Here is an 18605-nt window from a genome sequence, read left to right as displayed (position 1 = left end):
ATATCATGTATTATACCTTCTTCCAGGGGCTGTGCTGAGACACTGACTTCAAAGAGACCTCTTCTTTCACATCTACCCAGCAACCTGGGGGTAGTCAGCACAGGGCAATAAACTGAAACGGCTGCATGGCTGACTCCCTCCATTTGGCTCAGGTTTACACAGGTATGAGTACATTAACTTTCCCAGCTTATGTTTTCCCTCCTTCCAACTGTCCCCATTCCAACCAGGAATCATCCAGGGCCCTGATGCACTGGGGAAATCCCAGGAGATGGAACCCCACCAGGGGATCGTGCACATAGAGCACCGTGTGCACCAGCACATCCTGGAGGGTGCTTGCCCACCCCAAAGCAAAGGCCCACATAGTGGAGGCTGGTGGGCATGGCCAGCTTGAGCAGGGAAAGGGCCAGACAGGTGTCTGCAGGGAGGGGCAGCCACATGGCAGTGTCCTGCCTCTCTAGGTGTGGCTGAAGCTGCCCGAAGAGGTTCAGGAAGGTGACCCAGGCCATCCTGAAGGTCTCCAGCCACTGCTCATCATCTGAGGTCTGCCATCAGTCTTGCCTGGCCTAGTGGGCCCAGAGGTGGCAGGGCTGGAGGCCCGGGAGGGCAAGGGCCGTTTCTGCAGTGGTGTCCAGCAGCATGTTGTTGGCATCCCTGCCAGGGTACAGTTAGCCAGACAGGGTCCAGGCAGCAACTGCACAGTGGCAACAGCCCTGGGATGGCATGCTACAGCTGGGCAGGCAGTTGCTGCATGTGAGGGAGCTGGGAAGGCCCAGATGGCCATGGGCCAGCCAGTGGTCTGCACGGCAGGGCTGCAGAACCAGCGTGGTGGCCACCAGAAACCCAGGGTACTGGTCATCACTGCCAGGGGCAGAGGCTGGAGCAGCCGTAGTGCGGGGAGGCAGAGTTGGTGAGGAGAGGGCTGCCATGTGGTGCCTCTGCACTGTGCATACTGCTCCTGGTCAGGGAAGTGGCTGGCCAGGGAGCAGAGCATGGGGCTGCCTTTTCAAGAGGACTGTTAGCTGCTGGCAGCTGCAGCCAGAGCCTGGAGCTCATCCCAGTGGCAGCAGAGGCCCATTGGAAGGCTGCAGGAAGCAGCACAAATGTGATGCTAAGAGCGGGAAATCTGCTGCCATGTCCCTGGATGTGTAGACACCTGCCCAGGAGCATTTACTCACAAGTAGTTTACTTGCAGTTAAACTGATCTTGGATCAAAAGCATGTGTAGATGCACTCAGAGAGCATCAAATCCTGTGAAGACAGAATAAAGTTGGTGGCAATGCAGAATAACCTTGGGTGAGAAACAATAGTGATTAATGGGGATGTGGAATAAGCAAAAAATTGAAATGACCAGTAGTTTAGATTTTTTTTCTTTTAAAGCAATGATGTCTAGATCCTGGCCCATGGGCCTGATCTGGCTTATGGAGCCATGTCATCTGGCCCATGGGAGTCCCCATGGGTCCAGAGATTTTGCTGGGGGAGGGGAGGGTGTTAACATTAAGTGCCATTCCCCTGCTACCAGATTTCCACAGGAAGTCCCACAGGCCAGATAATGCAGCCTGTGTACTAGATTGTACCGGCACAAAAACAGAATCAGGTAGGCAGGGTCAGGCCCGTGTGTGGCAGATCCAGGGCATGGTTTTAGGCCACACATGGAGTCAGGCTAGTGTGGGCATGGTTTGAATTACAGGGGAGCTTGGGGGTGCCAAGCCCCCCCCCCCCCAAAGATGAGAGGCCGCCTGTAAGATTTGAAAATCATAGCCAGCGGGGGAGGGAGTCTCTGATTTTATTAGGGCATTGGGATGGGCAGCCCAATTTTTTTTGCAGACCACCCCCTAAAGTCTAAGTACAATTCAAACCTCAGCATGGAGTCAGATTTGATGCATGGGGTTGGGCTGGCATGAGGTCAGATCCAGTGTGTGGGGTCAGGTTAGTACATAGCTGGACCCAGGCATCCTGGATTCCACCCATGGACTGATCTCATGGGCTGAACTCATGTGGAACCCAGCCAACAGACCACCCCCATGTCATTTGTCCTGTCTGTGGGCCCAGAAGTTTGGGAACCACTGTTTTAAAGTACTATAAATTCTAAAAGAAAATATTTAAGTTGGTGGTGAACCCATAGGTGGCAGAAGTGAGGGGCTAACGGGGCTTAACCCCCCAAACATAGGGCAGCAGCAGGGCCACAAGGCAGCCCAGCTGAGGGCTTCTGGAGGCTGCAGCAGGGGGGTGGTGGGAGTGGGACTGGGGCTAGGGAAGGGGCAGGCATTACACAGCTGGTGGGACATGGGACTGCACTGCAAGTGACTCATCTGGGGGGAGTGGCTCCTGCTGCTATGTACACCCTGGGAAGCATGGGGGTGACAGGCTACCGCTGTGTGCTGGGGCTGGGCTCTTCTGACTCGGGGTAAGTCAGGGTGAGTGCTAGGGTCCTGGGGGCTCCATCCCTTTCAGCTCAGTGATGCAGCTGAGGCTGGACCCACTCTGCCCCCCACCTCAGGTGGTGAAGGGACAGGGCCAGTGCAGGAAGGCAGCTGGGGCTCCTGCAGAGCTAATGCATGTCAGATTCATTGATGCATCTGGGGCACCAGCAGCGGGCAACAACCCCAGGTGTGGGGGAAGGGGCGACTGTATGGGCGCAGTGGGCCCTAGCCCTGATACCAATCCTGGGCCTGGCTCTGCTCTGCTCTACTCCTTCCTGATCCCTGCCCAGTCCCAGCCCCAGCCCCACCCCCACAGCCTTTCCCCTCCCCCCACAGACTTTTCCAACATCAGGGAGGAGGCGGAAGCACACATCCACGCTCAGTCCCCCTGCAAATTTTTCTCCCTCTGTCTATGGATGAACTGAAAAATATACTTTCAACTTCTGAATTTTTAAGAATATCACCCTCTCTACATCATTTTGGAAATATAGCCTTAAAATCAGAAATTGGTTATACATTATTCTACACAAAATTATGATGTGGCTTTTTGCAGCATCAACTAGGATTAGTCATAGTTATAGTTCTGGCTTTCAGGCTACTCTTCCTGCAGAAAATATTTTTTTCCCTCCCAGGTAATATTGAAATGTTATCTAATTTGTGATCCAATGCAAACATATGTTCATCAGAATGCAGTCAATTTTACTCCTAACCAAAATATTAAAGTGCATGCTATAACTCGATTCTGTTCCCTTTAAATTATGTGGCCAGCTCCACTATAATGATAGCTGCTGTAGCAGAGCCAACCAGGTAGAAGAAACAGTACAGTCCGCAGAGAGTCACAATATATATTTTTTCAACAAATTTACTTTATAGACTATAAAAATTAAATTAAGGTCAAAAGACAGAAAATAGTACCATTTGGTACTAGTTCAAGGAAACTAACACTTTGAACCAAAGTGCCAAAAGTTTTGTAAAAATTGTAGTTTACTGTGCCATTAGAGTGCATTAACTATTCTTCTATAAAAGGATGTATTTATCTTTTAAACAGGGTCTTAGAACCACAGTTGATTCATCAAAGCCCATTGCATGAAGACAGTTATAGGTGAAGCACTGCTAGCAGGTGGCATTGGTAGACATCTTCAGTTCTGCCACTTGCTTGCTACCCAGTCCAAAGTAAATCACTTCCTCTTATTTATTAATCTGTAAAATTTATGCCTGCCTTGTCTGCCTTGTATTTGAGTTTAATTATATAGTACTGCAAAATGGACTAAAATCTTCAAATTAAAACTTTTTATACTTACATGCAAGGTGTATATTAGCAGTACTGAGAGTCTTTTTTATGGTTTGAATTTACATCCTCTTGTACATTAAAAAATATAACTTATAAGTTCCCAAATACTGACAACTGAAAATGTCTTTAGTAGGCACTGGCATGTCAATTTAAATTTAATGTTTAGATTTTATGTAAACAATCCAATTTTTTACATAGTCTAATGCCATTGGAAATATTTCTACACTTATTTATATTTTTAATATCAATTGATGGCAATTTATTTTTAAAGGAATAATAGTGGTAATGTTTACAAGCAAGATATAAGATATGTAACAAACAAAAATGTACTAGTAACAAAAATGAAATCTACCATTAACTACTCTGTCCAAGTCAAGTGGAAGGCAAGAAATAAACATCTTAAAAGGAAGAGTTTTTAACATTCTTTCAGATTCAGTAATTTAAGTAAGATTGCACACACATTTATATAGGTTAATTTTTTTTTCCTCTTAGTGCCCTTCCATCTTTTTTTTTTTTTTTTTTTATTTAGTGGTTTTACAATGAATACATGTTATACAGTATGAAGGAGATAAAATTTTCACAAAAATTCTAACATGAGCTTTTCACATTACGTCCATATGCAGACCCTAATCCACAGAAATCAAATGCACAGCATCTCTGGGATTAGTCACTCAAATTTGAAAAATACTGATCAGTGCGACTTTATAAAGGCCACAAGGGATGGTTGCTTGAAAGCAACCATTAGTCCCTTGCTCTCAATCTTAAAAGCAGTTCAGTCCCAAAAGAAGTCTATTTTTTTTTGTACCCATAGAGTTGTACACAGCAGAATGTCTGGATTTAACTTCAGGCAGGCAGCTGCTAGCACTGTCACTGCTGCAAGCTCCCTATTAGTCATAGTTGAGGCAGCACAAATGTAACAAGGGATAAAGGTTTTCCAAATTTGTATTATACAAAAAAGGAAAATAAAACAAAATGCCACACTTGCTGTGAGCTTCTGAAGGACACAAACTCTCACATCTATACTACATTTGCATTAAAAAAACACCAGCTTTCTCCGCAGATAAATATGCAATGTTTCTTGGCCATGCTAAGTTGGTTATCAGTCACTTGATTCAAGAAAACAACTATAAACTTATGGAACTTGTTGATGCTTGTTCTTCTTATTTATAAGCATGATATTAAAATGACTGACATGTTCCTATTGTCTTTCTGGCCACCAGCTGAATCATCCTATAAAATTAAAATTTCTTCTGTCAACTCTTCACTGACAAAATACAGCTTTTGGCAGCTTTATAATAATGAAGCCAATTATTTATCTTTTTAACTTCTTTGTTTTGGCGGGGGCGTTTTTTGGTTAACAGGACAAACATTGGCATTCCCAGCTTCTCTTAACACACACTATATAACAATGTTTTATGTATTTAACTGAATAAGTTGAAATTTCTACATCTTATTTATAGCATCAATTTAATATTATTTTTATTGGTAAACTTTGACCATGAAGAGAGCTACCTCTACACCTTGCACAATTTTTACACTTCATATAGTCTGCAGGAAGGATTTTGGTTAAACTTGATGATCATTTACGTAACAGCATTTTTTCCATCATACCAAAAATCTCTTTATACCCAGTAAATATTTGTTTTTGCAAGTCAGATTCTGACAAAAACATTTAAAAAACATACTGTATTATCAAACCAGAATAAAAAACACTGCAGAGTCAAATATTTGCTTTAATCTTTTTGCAGAGCATATTAACTCATTAGGTTAAAGCCTCCATACATATGGCAACAGATTTTTTTCTTTTTAATCAGAAATGACAGCTGTCAGGAACAGGAATTATAAAGAGTTTAAAAAAAGAACACTTTCATCTTCATGTGCCTATTATGTACATATATTAGTGATGGCTGGCAAAATCAGAGCGTTAGGCTTATGAGATTTAAGTGTAAAATACTGGGGACTTTACAGTGGGATTTTTACAACTGTGAAAAATGGTGACTGAGGAAAGACAGATGTCCATTTCCTTTCTCTATCTCATAGTTTCTCTACATGTGAGATGCCCTTCTGTTTCCCCAGGCATTTTACCTATTTGTCAAACAAGGGTGTTAACTAAGGCTGTGCGAAGCTTTGAGCAGTGATTCGATTTGGAGGAGATTTGGCCCGATTCAGTGGCTGAATCTCCGAATCTAAATCGAATCAGGGGACCAATTATAAAGTCTGAATCAATTCGAAGCTCTCCGAATCTTCGGAAATGATTCGGAGAGCTTCGATGATTGGGGCAGGCCCCGGTGGCTGCAGCTCCCTGGTGCAGCTAGACTCGGAGTTCGTAAGTAGGGGCGGGGGAAGGGGGTGGGGACCATGAGGGGACACTTGCCAGACCTCATCCACTGCCTGCTCCCCCAGACTCCACCCCGCCATGGCTGCTCCACCCTCGCCCCAGCTCCCAGTGCTTTAAAACAAAAGCCCCAACCCACCGGGTGCTGCCAGGTGGGGGGGGCAATCCCTGCTGCCCCCTACTGTCCCATGCTGCATGGAGGGGCTCTGCATGAGCCCTCCAACCCTCTCCTCACTCCCCCAGCCCCTCCATGACTGCCTTACCTGCCCCAGCTCTGGCCCTTTAAGAAATAACCCCCCCCCAAAACCCCAGGACTCACTGCTCCTACAGCAGCCTTGGGGCTTCCAGGGGCTCATGGATGAGCCCCCACACATGGCATGGCACAGCAGGGATCACCCCTCACTGGCAGAAACAGTGAGTCAAGGGATTTTTATCCTTTTTTTTTTCCTTCTTCTTAAAGGGCCAGAGCTGGGGTGGGCGGGGCAGCCATGGGGTGGGGGTGGGGGGCTGAGACAGCAGGGGTTGGAGTTGGGGGGCCCTTGCAGAGCCCCCCACACTGTGTGGGGCAGCAGAGATCGCCCCCTTGCCCAGCAGCACCCGGTAAGCCAGGGCTTTTTTTTTTCTTCAAAGTGCTGGGACGGATGGGGCAGTCATTGCTGGGCTGGGAGAGTGGGTAGGGGATGGGCCTGGCCTGGGTAATTTGGAAATTTGGCAGCAGCCGAATCTCTGAATCAGATTCGCCCGAATCGATTCAGGACAGTGATTCGAATCACTGTCCTCCAAATCAGCTGAATCCAAATCTAAAGCGAATACTAGCTGCTTCTCACAGGCCTAGTGTTAACTTCACCCTGGACCATGGGGCTCCTCCTGGGCCAGATCTGGAGGGCCAGAGGCTGCAATGGCAGTGGGTTCAGTGGAGGCTACAGCAGGTCTGGCAGTGGTGGCAGGGTCCAGGCCCAGCAGAGGCAAGAAGTGGCTGTGGGGACAAGTGGCCATAACCCTCACTCACTCCCCTATTGTCTAGTGGGGCCGAGAGGCCTAAAATTCTGCAGCAGACCACATCCCTGGCTATGCCCCAGCTTCCAGTATCCACTGGTAGCCCAGCAGGCCAGATGGAATGGCACCTCAGGGCAGACCTGCTCCATTGGGTGCATATTTTATATCCCTGCCTTCAATAAATCCCAGAGCCCCTGCACTACTGCAGGTGCTATGGTGACCCTTCATCTACTTCCTGTTGCTGTTGGACAGGGCTGCATCTATTTTAGGGTAAGTAGTGCATTTGGACCTAAGGGTTGCTTTCTCATTAAATTTGTGTGCACAACCCAGATTGCTTTCAGTACTTCAGTTCCAAATGAGGTTAGCCAAAGAGTGGTTAAGAGAAAGAGGCAGAGGAATGCATGAGGAATGGCTGGAGTAACTTAGAAGTTGGTAACTTAGAAGTTGCCTGGCTATCTATTTAGGTGAACCCATCTCCACAGTATCTATGTGCCAAATATTTAGACGCATAAATGCTAACAACTATATCTTTCCTCCTACTTCCATGGTCTGTTGGAGAAGTAGCACAGTTAGTTCATAGCTTGGTTACTATGGAAAACTTACTGTGGAAAGTCAAGAACAGAGTCCTGCATTTAGCTTTAAATATCCTAGAGTAAGCAAAAAGTTCTGGTTTAATTAGAAACTTGATGAAATACCAAAGCTGACCCAGTAAATTAGAACTGCTGGCTGCTCTGCCAAAAGGATCAGCACTGGCTTAGATGAACAAGTAGAAGTTCAGCAATTTACCTGAAGTATCAGAAGTTGAATACTTTCAACTGCAAGCTCTTTCTTGCTTTCTCTGGTCATCAGTTATCTCCAGTTCACTGGCATAGAGAAGTCAACTTTCTCCAGGGATCAGATACCAAGTGATTGCCACTCCCTACTTCTTTTCTCTCCCTTGTCACCTGATTGCCATCCCAAATTCCTAATTAAATCCAGCTAGAGAAACACATGGTCTGTTGCAAGAGAATTGTTTACTTTAAAGGGCTAGTCATCCTGCAACACCATTATGCAGTTGGAAGTCATAAGTGTGGGAATCTAGAGGACCAGGTTCCGATTCTGACCCCAAGCTGGATATCAACAAATCTCTAAGCCTCAGTTTCCCTCTTTGTAAGAGGAAGACAATGAGAAATACTTAAAATTATAACAGTTGGGTCAAATCTTAATTTCTGATCAAGTCAGCATAGCAATTCACACAATTAGAAATAGTGGGATTTGGGATTAATGTTTGTAAAGCACAGTATAAGTAAGAAGTATTATTAGGGCCAAACAGTGACAGAGATAGAACCAGAACAGAAGGATGCCTAGCTTCCAGTCTGATCTTTACTGTCTTAGATCTTATAGCTTTTGGAAGCTGCCACACCTCTTCCTGCAACAGGTATGTTTGTTTTTTCAATTCATAATTACAAGTTTTCACATATCCTCATGGTTCAGCATATACTTCCATATGACTAATCTTCATGTTTAACTCTATTACAAGGGCAAGCTCTGCCTTTAGTCATAATGAGTAGCGCCTTATTATTTCACAAGCACTCCTACTGAATGAAACCAGTAAGATGCCTGGCTCCTGTCTCGCCATAGGCAGAGACCGAAATACATGACTTCCACTGCTGTATGATCACAGATAAAGAAGGGGTACAGTTTCTTTGCTCGCCCCCTCTTTCAATGGCTCATAACTGTTGAAATCAAATACCTTTCCAGATGAATGTTTCTGTCCTTGATTTCAGCCAAAAGGGCATGTGTGCATTTATTGGTGGGTGAGTGAGAGCTTGGGCTGGATAAACTCAGGAATTTTTCAAGAACGAGTGGAAGATAAAAAAAGAAGAAAGAAAAATCTCCAGTATGTTGCAACTGATATATCTGCAGCCGCACAATTCAATAAAAGTACAAAGTAACCAGATAGTTAGATGCCTGGGCATGTAACTAATAAGCTTTGCCCCTGGGCAAAACCCTGTGGTGGGAATGGAGGTGCTGAGCCCTACTGGAGTATAAGGGGTGCCAAACACTGGAGAGCAGGGAGTGGATGGAGAAAGAGTCAGTGTTACCTTCATTGCAGACAGTCTGCAATTGCTGCTGGCATGGAGTGATCTGCCTGGCCCCAGCTGTTGCTGCTACAGCAGTGGTATGGAGTCTCTGCACCCAGCTGCTGCTGTGGTGCTTGGAGCAAACCCTGAAGGAGAGTTGGGGGGTAGAGGGGTCCATGCACAATCCAAGAGCAGGGGGTGGGGGATCACAGGTTCAGAGAGCAGGTCAGGGGGGACTAAGTTCCAAGAGTGTGGGTGGTGGGGGGGGAAGGTGGCATTCCAGGAGCCCACAGGTTTTGAGAGCAGGGGTAGGAGGGCAGCTGCCTTACCACATGCCAGGGTTCCTATGGTTCTGGCAGAGCTGCTGCTACCACCGTGCATACTTTGCCTGCCCTCACTGTTGCTCTTCAAGTAGCAACAGCAGCCACCCAAAACTATTCTGGAGCTCCCAGCATGGCAATGCCAATGTCCCTCCTAACTTGGCATCTGTGGCAGGTGTCCCTCTTGCCTGCCCCTAGCTCTGCAACTGGCTGCTGCTACACCACCACCACCACCAGCATGGCACCCCTTCTAAGTGGGCTTCCAGGGCTGGTACCCCACTCAACCAGCCCAAGGGCCTTGTTACACATCAATTTTAGGTGGCTCAGAGACCTCTTAATTCCTGGATTGGCCACACATTAAGATGTGTGAACCAGTTTTAAGCATCCTTTAGGCATCTTAAAGTTATGTCACTCCAGGACAGGTTTCTCTTTGATCTGTGTTACCCAGCTCATGTTCCACAAACGTGTGGCCACTCTCTAGAGATAAACCACTGCTGGTTGAGTCTTCCAGCATCCCAGGATGCAGTGTCCCCTCCTCCCACACTCCTGTTGTTTGTGGACAAAAACTTTCCACCCCATGAACACCACAACCCAGGGGGTGGTATTGGCATCAAGCTAATTCCCCTTCCTGTGCCACCCCCCACCCCCTCCAGCTGTGACCTGGTGTGGCAGTTTGCAGAGGCATAGGTCGTCTGGGAGGGAGGGGTAGGGAGAATGGGTGGGGAGCATGGTAGGTGGCCAGATTGGGGTCCCTGTGAGCTGGGGTTTCCTCTCAGGGCAGGAACAGTGTCCCCATAAACTGGGGCTTGGGTAATCCAGTACAACATGAGACTTTCTTTAAATTTACTTACTCTTAATTAATTTATTTCTTGCTTTTTTATTTTATCCTTTTGTGGCTTCAGTGGCTGGAGGACTCCATTTAACCACCCAGCCCTCAGCTGCCATTCCCACCCACTGCCTCTTCATCTCCCATTTCACTATCCAGTACTCAACATTAAATTCTCTCCCTTCCCCACCAACCCATCTCTCCAACCCACCCCCACCTAGAACAGGGATAGAAGCCTATCCTGGCTCACAAACCCTGTAGTGGCAACTCTTACTTCTTATTACTCTTTTTGCTCCTTTTCTTCTTTTTATGCGGGTTAACTTTAAAATATTCTTAGTTTGACACCCATGTTTTAAACTCTGCTTTGACACATCATTTTTATAAGAGAATATAGTTTTTGTTGTTTACCTGTGAACAGTAACACATTTTTAATGACTAATGGCTGAAAGTAGAAACGTAAGGTTTGGCTTAACAGTTCTATCCAGAAAGAAAAGCAGTTCAGAGAGAACTGGTATGATACTTCAAGGTTTTGTATAAAGCTGACGTGTCCAAGAATGAATATACGTTTCTAATGGCTAGGGATTTTTATTCTCTGTCTGTCTGCAGTGCCCTCATTCTAGCAAACACTAGGGATATCAAAAACAATGAACTAGCTAGTTAAAGAAAGCTTCTTTTTTTTGTTTACAGTTCTTGTTTCTTAGCACCTTTCCTTATTTTCCATTTTTTCCTTTTAAAACCAGGAAATTAGGTGTAAAAGACAAGGGTTAATAAAATCCTGCTGTTGAGAAATCAAACGTGTGCAAGGTTTTCTCTCTCATGCTGGGCAGATGTCATATTTTTTATTATTCCCTCCTCTGTTAAAAATGTGGACATCAAAGCAGTTATATCCTGGAGGTGTCTCTAGAAAATGTCACAGCAAGCCTCATAGACTAGTTTTTCTATCAATTATTTACAGTTTGTCAGTAGAGAGATCTGTTTCTACCTACCACCCCCACAGAGTCATCCTGACCTTTCACATCATCCTCAGTAACAAGCTCCACAAGCCAATTTAAGCCTTACATTATAGATGTGCAGTCTCATTGTAATCACATTGAACCTTCAGTGCCACCTAGGCAATGGGTTAACACAAGTATAATATATAAGAATGTAAACAAGTCTATTGATAAGAATCTCGTTAACTCAGTTTTAGCTATGGTGGGGAGGGGTTGTGTAAACACAGATAAAAAGTATGTTTTTCATTACAGTACTAAGTGGTATAATTTTAAATCGAGGCAATTGAAATATTTCCTTTTAAATCACTTAAAGGAGGAGGGGGCACAGGGAACCACTGACACAGAGCTGCATCATACCACCCATCTTTTCCACAATGCTCCCCTTTACCACCAGGCCTGCTGCTCCACTGTGCCTGCACTTCTCTCACTGCAGAGAGGCTGGTTACCTGTAGTAAAGGTGAGTATAGAAAGCTGAGTGCTCTGGGGTGGGAGGGATGGAGTGGAGACCTGCAGCCTACAGTGATAGCTAGGTTGCTCTGCCCTATTCAGGCAAAAGATTTCCAAGCCATGATCTATGTAAATCAGGCTTTCCAACATAAATTCCAAAATCTACATTATTATAACTTTATATTAAAAGATATCATTAAATTATGAATGCTATTTTTAAAGCCATCACTGGCAAGGTATATTCTTAGAAATTTCAGAAGCCACTGTCAGCAGGAAATAAGATGACAAAAATTCAAGCTCTCCTACAAAAATGTAATGAACTGGATTATTTCCCCCCATGAATAGTTTTCAAAGTGTCTAGTCATGCGTTTCAAATTAAGCATAAGTAGCATCAGGAGCTTATGTTTTATGTTTAATAGCAAGTTCTCTGTTGGTAATTTTATATATATATATATATATATATATATATATATATAAAATTATCATTTCAGAAAATTGCTCCAGTGGTTACAATTTAAAGTTATTTTTACAGTACTTTGTTTGTTTGTTTGTTTATTCAATTTGCATGCTGTAAACTGTTTTAGACACTTGACCCCATATTATCAAAAGAGGGGAATTAAGTTAAGGTCCCAGAGTAAAATTTTCAAAAGTACACACAAGCCAGATGCAAGAAAGGACTTAGATTCCTGATGTGGGATCCAACCAGAATTTAGGCACACAAGTCCAAAACTGTCCCTCAGCAGCTGCCTAACTGTAGAAGCAATTAAATTCTCTGGGTGTCTTGGTTGCCTCTGGGGAGCCAGTATTTTTTTTTCAGTAGTGTTTTTTTCTCTCCCCCCAACAGATTTCACAGGCATTGCCAATTTCATGGGCAATTCCAGATTTCGTGGTTTTGGTAGGTCCCCATTAATATGGCATCTAAGCTCCAGAGTCGGGTGAAATTTAAGACACACCTGTGCCCTCAGCATTTTCTATTAACTAGCTGTAGATGTCTGCCAACAGAGGAAATGTCTATATGATGTTCTGAGCAAATGCTTTAGAAAACTTTTCCTAAAATGTTTTGGGCAATTACTGCAGAGTACAGAAAGACTTCTGAATCTTAATCTTCATGGCCCTACAACAAATGATGATGTGAGTCATGTTTGCTAGGAAACCTGGAAAAATGTACAGTTGCTATACAACATTCAAGACTATTTTTCTATTGAAAATGGCTTGAAGCTTTGCTCTAATTAAAAGTACCCCTTTCCCTCCCCCCCCTCCCAAGGCACATGTAAAGATGCCCAATAAGGCTAAAAACAGAGCTCTAAATCTCCCCATCCTACTCCTTCATGATACCTTCTTCCCTGATAACTGTGGCAGTCATTCAGGCATTATACCCTCTCTCTAGGTTCTCATATCTAGGTAGCATCTAATCTTGTCTTTTCTTCTTGGGCCTTTTCCATCCTTCATATAGCTACAACTCTCACCCTAACTAGTGCCCAAATTACTGCCACATCCTTTTTTGGCCTTGACAAATACAATACTACCCCTATACACCCATCTGGACTGGCTGGGGCTGTTGCTAGCAATCCCATCTTGGATTTAAGCAAATATGGTAGTTATTATGGTTAACAACAACAACTTTATTATATGTTGAGTTAGCTGTTAATTAAAAATTATTCTAAATAAAAAATAACTTCCTCTATCAGATTACTAATAGTTTTACAGATAGGCATAGTTTAAACCAAACAAGATACACAAGACCTGGATTCCTAATGAGTGAAAAAAATAAAGCCTTTTCCTTGGCCTTTCCAATAAAATATATAATACATTTTTAAAAGGACAAACATCTTCCTTTTCTTTGTGGAATACCTTTAAAAGTTTTCTTATGGTGTACCTGGGCTATGATGGTGAAATTTTCTACAATTGTCTATAATCTCCTATTACTTTCTGGGGAATTTCACTGGTCCACAGACTCCAGTTTGGGAACCTCTGTTTTAGGGCAGTATACTTTTTAGGAAGGTTTGAAGTTAGCCCCATTTTTCAGTCACAGCCCTATGCTTTCTCATACTCAATGACCCACATCAAAGTGCCTCTATTTGAGGCATCAAATCATCTTCTGGACTAACCAAAAAGGGCCAGTAAGGGGACTCATGATGCCAACTTTTGCTTGCCTGATAAGCCAGAGTCTTGACCAGAAACCCAAATCCTGTGGTTAGTGCAGAGAAGAATGGCCCTGTGGTTAGCAATGGACTAGCACACAGAACTACCTTTTGATACTTCCTAAAGCCCCATTCTTAGAATAAACATACACAAAATAATGTTGTGTCAAAGAATCCTAGGTTTGCATAAAGTATTCACATAGGCCATAGAAAGCTGAGTTCTGAAGACAGCTCAGTCTTAAGTGATAACATTCATTTGCTATTTTTAGAGGTTGCTTGCTGTCTTCAAAGGCATACTTAATCTGCTGCAGCAGACTAAGCCAAGTACATAAACATTGCTTAGGAATACCCCTCTATATTTTACCCTGAATCTCTTCAACATGATTTAAAGAACTGCCTGTTGAAACTGAAGAGGAGAAAAAGGACATATTTGAAAGGATTTATTTAAAGAAGACCTACTGCGGTATTTTTTAAAGGCCAACTTTGTTAATATAATTTTGCTCCTGGAAACGAATCTGTTGATTGATTGTTCATGATTCTAAGTAAATCCAGTCTTACCATATTTGTTACTAAGGTCCCCAAACTATAAGCACATCACTAGTGCCATGTGCAATCAAAACATGAACATAAGCTTTGCGGGAACACATAAGAGTCCTCTCACAAAAAGATTCTTTTACGGCCTGATGCAAAACGCATTGAAATCAATGGGAATATGTTATTCAGTGTTAGTGGTCTTCAAATCAAATTCTCAAGTTAGCATTTTATTAGGTACCATGTGGTACAGGCATGTCCAGTAAAGCTGGCATTTAATTGCATTAGCCTAATACACAGAGAATTTTGCAAGTAACCTCAATATGACATGTTGCATTTTTCCTTGGTAAGGCTTTGATATAGTAAATGAGAGTTGTCACATGCAGTCACATACATGGCCTGCCCTGCTCTGGTGGTGTGAGCACTGGGGCGAGTGTCTGGAAGCTCAGGGATTGGGAGTTTGATGCCATAGCAGAAGTGCTCATGGTGCGATCCTGTCAGATTCCAATGAATCTGCAAATTCTGCTCAATACCTCATCATGAGGACATGAGAAGGAAAGGAAGGACACACATGGCATTTTTATTCCCATTCTAGAAAGGCCCTTTTCTCTGCTATGCCAGTAAGCCTCCTGTGCATCTAAGGCTGGCACACACAACATACGTAACCTTACCTTTAGCTGCACTAGATGCACATCTACATGCTTGCTGTCCAAGTCCTGCTGGACTGAATAGGTCAAGTCCCTGACTCTCTCCGACGTCATTCGGAGCCATGTCTCAATTTCAGGCAAATGGAGAACAATCTTCCAGTCAGCCCCTGTATGGAGAGGGGGAGGCTTTTCATACCGCTCTCCAGAATCGAGCTCCTTCAATACATCTTCACCATTCTGCTCTGTGGTGGGAGTCATGTTTATAAGCATGGGTGATGCATCAGTAGCCATGGGATCCAATTCTTGTGACCTCATGGGGGAAACTGCTATTTCCATGGCTAATATAGGAAAATCCAAACCATAATTCTTCCCAGAATAGCTGCAAAGATACAAGGAAATAACAGAGACTGCTGTTGATATAAAACTTTGAATTAAAAATATTTCTAAGCAATAACCTGAATAAGAGAGAAATCATACCCCAGTATTTGATTAGCTTCTTCCTTATACAAATCCTCTCTCATTAAAAACTTTCATTTTATTCCTAATTATTAGTTACTGGCTTACCCATAACTTTTAAAACCTTAGTTGGGAAAAATCAATTACATTTCTATAAAAACAGCACTTTGCAGCAGTCAGTGAAACATGTCCAAAAAGTCACAAACACGAAAATCAGTATTGACAAAGTAAAACAACTTTATTGAAGTTAATGGAGTTGTACTAGATTATGGTAGCAATAAGTTTGGCCCCAAGATTTTGCTGAAATTGCTTAGTGATATCATCCCTGCCCAAGAACTTACTGTCATCTGCAAGAACGCAAGCTTTAGACCTTTGTGGCACTTATCAAAGTTTCATCTGTTTACTCAAGCATTTACCTGAACATGAGTTAGCTAGGAGGGAAGTTTTGGAGAATGGTTCACAGCAAGTAATGGGGGATGATTTAATGTAGACATTAGGTTTCTGAAATTCAAATTCTGGGAGTTTTCTTAGATCAAGACATATTGCAGCAGGCACATATTTACACAAAGGATCTTTGCCTAAAGTGAATCAAGTTACAGCTTCAAATGTACAGTGCACGTCAGGAACTGCCAACTCATTTGATTCCCATTAAAGGAAAAATCATTTAAAGCTAAATCATTATATTGTATATACATTGTATACAATTAATATATATTGTATATTAATATAATATACAATATATTGTATGTATAATTGTATACATTGTATATTATATATACAGTGTATAATGTATATACAATATGTATAATACACTGTATAACTAACTATTATAAATATAAGCTTTTCTAATTAATTTAATTACTTAAAAAGGGATTGTTCACTGGATGGATCATAGTAAGTTTATACTCTATTCTTAAGATATTATGAATGATTCCTATCAATTCTCACTTGTATTTGCCATTGTATTTTAACCATTTTCTTCCACCTAACCTATTAGGTGAGAAAGGTAATAGCTTTTTTTTTTTTTTTTATATTATAGCCATTTCTGCCTATACTAATTCTGATGCCATATGCATACAACTAGGACTAATTCAGGATCAAGTGAAAGCAGAAGATAGTTTGTGATGGATTAGGCTATTTAAAAATATGGAAATGATCAATAATAGAACAGAAAAACACAGAAAATAATTGACAAAATACATGTCAATTATGATTAGATAATTTAATATGGATTTCATATTAACCAAATATATAAGTCCCCTTTTTAACTGTTGAGCACAGAAAATCTTTGATATTCTTACAGAAAATTGCCTCATGGATGGATTATGAAAAGGTTTCACAGGCTAGCCTGAGTATCATTTTTTCCATCCAAAAGCAAAATCCATTTAAAAAAAAATACTTTAAATTAAAGCTTTCTTAAAATTATCCTTTAAGTAGAACTGCATGCTGCATTTAAGCATTATTCCCCAAGAAAAAGTGAATTAATGTTGGTAGCATGTGGCCTGATTTAAGGCAAAATACCTTAAGCATTCTGAAAACTTGTATTAGCTGTGCATTTTAATCAAACCTAATTTCAGAGAAATTCAGATCTGAATTTATGATACAGACCTAGCTGTGACAAGGCACTTCACTAAACTTAAAACAAGTCATGAACCTCTCTCCAGAGCTTTTTTTTAAAGCTTTTCAACACAACAAACTGATATTCAACATATCTTTGGTAAAACAGAGTGCAACTTAACAAAATCAGTTGTTTTTGCAGGCTGAGTCACTCTAATAGACACTTTGTCAAGCCATCAAATTATAAAAAGTATCTGTCATGGGATGGGGTCCCCAGGCATCTTAGTGCTCTGCAACAGTATCCATCTACATTTTTGTAACTTTTTTCTTATGTTTACTTTCTACTATATAAGTACACAAAGGGCGTGTTTACACGGAGACATTTACTGGGAATAGACTAATTAACTCCACAGTAAATGTCTCAGCATCTACACATAAAGGGCTTTTAGGCTGAAGTAAATTAATAAACTCTGCAGCAGGATAGTACTTGTATTTACAAATACTATCCTGATGCAGAATTTAATTTAATTTATTATTTATTTACAAGTACTTGCCTGCTGCAAAGATTTTTACACCACAGCCCTGTACATGTAGATAGTGACAGGGCTGGCTGAGGCATGAGGGTGCTACAGTGCAGGGGCTGCCTCCCAGCTAGCCCTGCACTGGAGCCTCTTGTGCTCCAGCCAGCCTCTCCACGCCACACTGAGCTGGGTTGGAGCAGTCCTGGGCTGGCAGGCTGACCCCCTGGTCTACTGGGGCTGGCAGCTGGAGCTGTTCTGACCCAGCTCAATGTGCTGTGGTCCCAGGCACATGTGTAAACACAGGGCCCAGGAGCAATTAACTTTGACATGATATGTGCCATAGTTCATTGCATTGCATTAACATGCACATATAGATACACCCAAAGACTGCAAAATACTGGGTTTCAACACTGTAGTCCTCACTTGAGCAGCATTTTGTGTTTCTACCATATGAGTTTTTCCTTTATGAAGACGGAAATTGAAATCATTAGGTCACAGAAAAGGTAAACAGCTTGTTTCTTTATCAATCTACAGCACTATGTTCATTGACTTGTGGTTTTTGAACATTTAAAGTGGAGCTGCCAGCATCAATTTACTCCTACAACACATGCAGCTGAAGTATCAAAGTACTATCCAAAACCAATCAGATTCTCTTGCAACCTGACCAATTCATAGACCAATCTAGCTCTGATGGGTAGCCAGACAGGCCAGGTAATAGACTGTTTTTGCTATACTATTTTACTTTTATTTCCTACACTAGTACTATTAAACCATCACTCACATATGAGTCTGAATATGAAACTGATTTTAGCTTTGTAAAAGTTTAATTGGGCAGCTTTTTACCAGAGTTTTCTACAGTACAATCATAGGGCCACATTGCACTTAGCATATGTTAAATGCACTTAAAATGACAGCATCTGTGCATTCAAGCCAGATAACACCTGCTAAGTGCATTCATATTGTATTGTTTTATAGCAAAGTTGCACCTTTTCCAAAGAGGAGTATCTCCAGATCGAATGAAGTACATGTTGAGCTCAAGGCAGGCTACTCCATGGAAATAATC

At 42.4% G+C, this 18605-nt stretch overlaps 1 protein-coding gene across 6 annotated transcripts in view; it reads right to left on the bottom strand.

Moving 5' to 3' along the window:
* Positions 1-18605, bottom strand: part of AKAP6 (A-kinase anchoring protein 6) — a 471560-nt gene that overhangs the window by 331311 nt on the left and 121644 nt on the right. For all 6 annotated transcript variants that reach the window (XM_059723036.1, XM_059723037.1, XM_059723034.1 and 3 more), the window contains one exon: positions 15033-15387. In XM_059723036.1, coding sequence (XP_059579019.1) covers positions 15033-15344 — 312 coding nt within the window. In that variant the 5' untranslated portion in view covers positions 15345-15387. The remainder of the gene's footprint in view (positions 1-15032; positions 15388-18605) is intronic.

This window comes from Alligator mississippiensis, chromosome 2 (assembly GCF_030867095.1).
Source record: "Alligator mississippiensis isolate rAllMis1 chromosome 2, rAllMis1, whole genome shotgun sequence".
NCBI lineage: Eukaryota > Metazoa > Chordata > Crocodylia > Alligatoridae > Alligator > Alligator mississippiensis.
The sequence above is the reverse complement of the archived record's forward strand: the minus strand, read 5'-3'. Positions and strand labels throughout refer to the sequence as shown.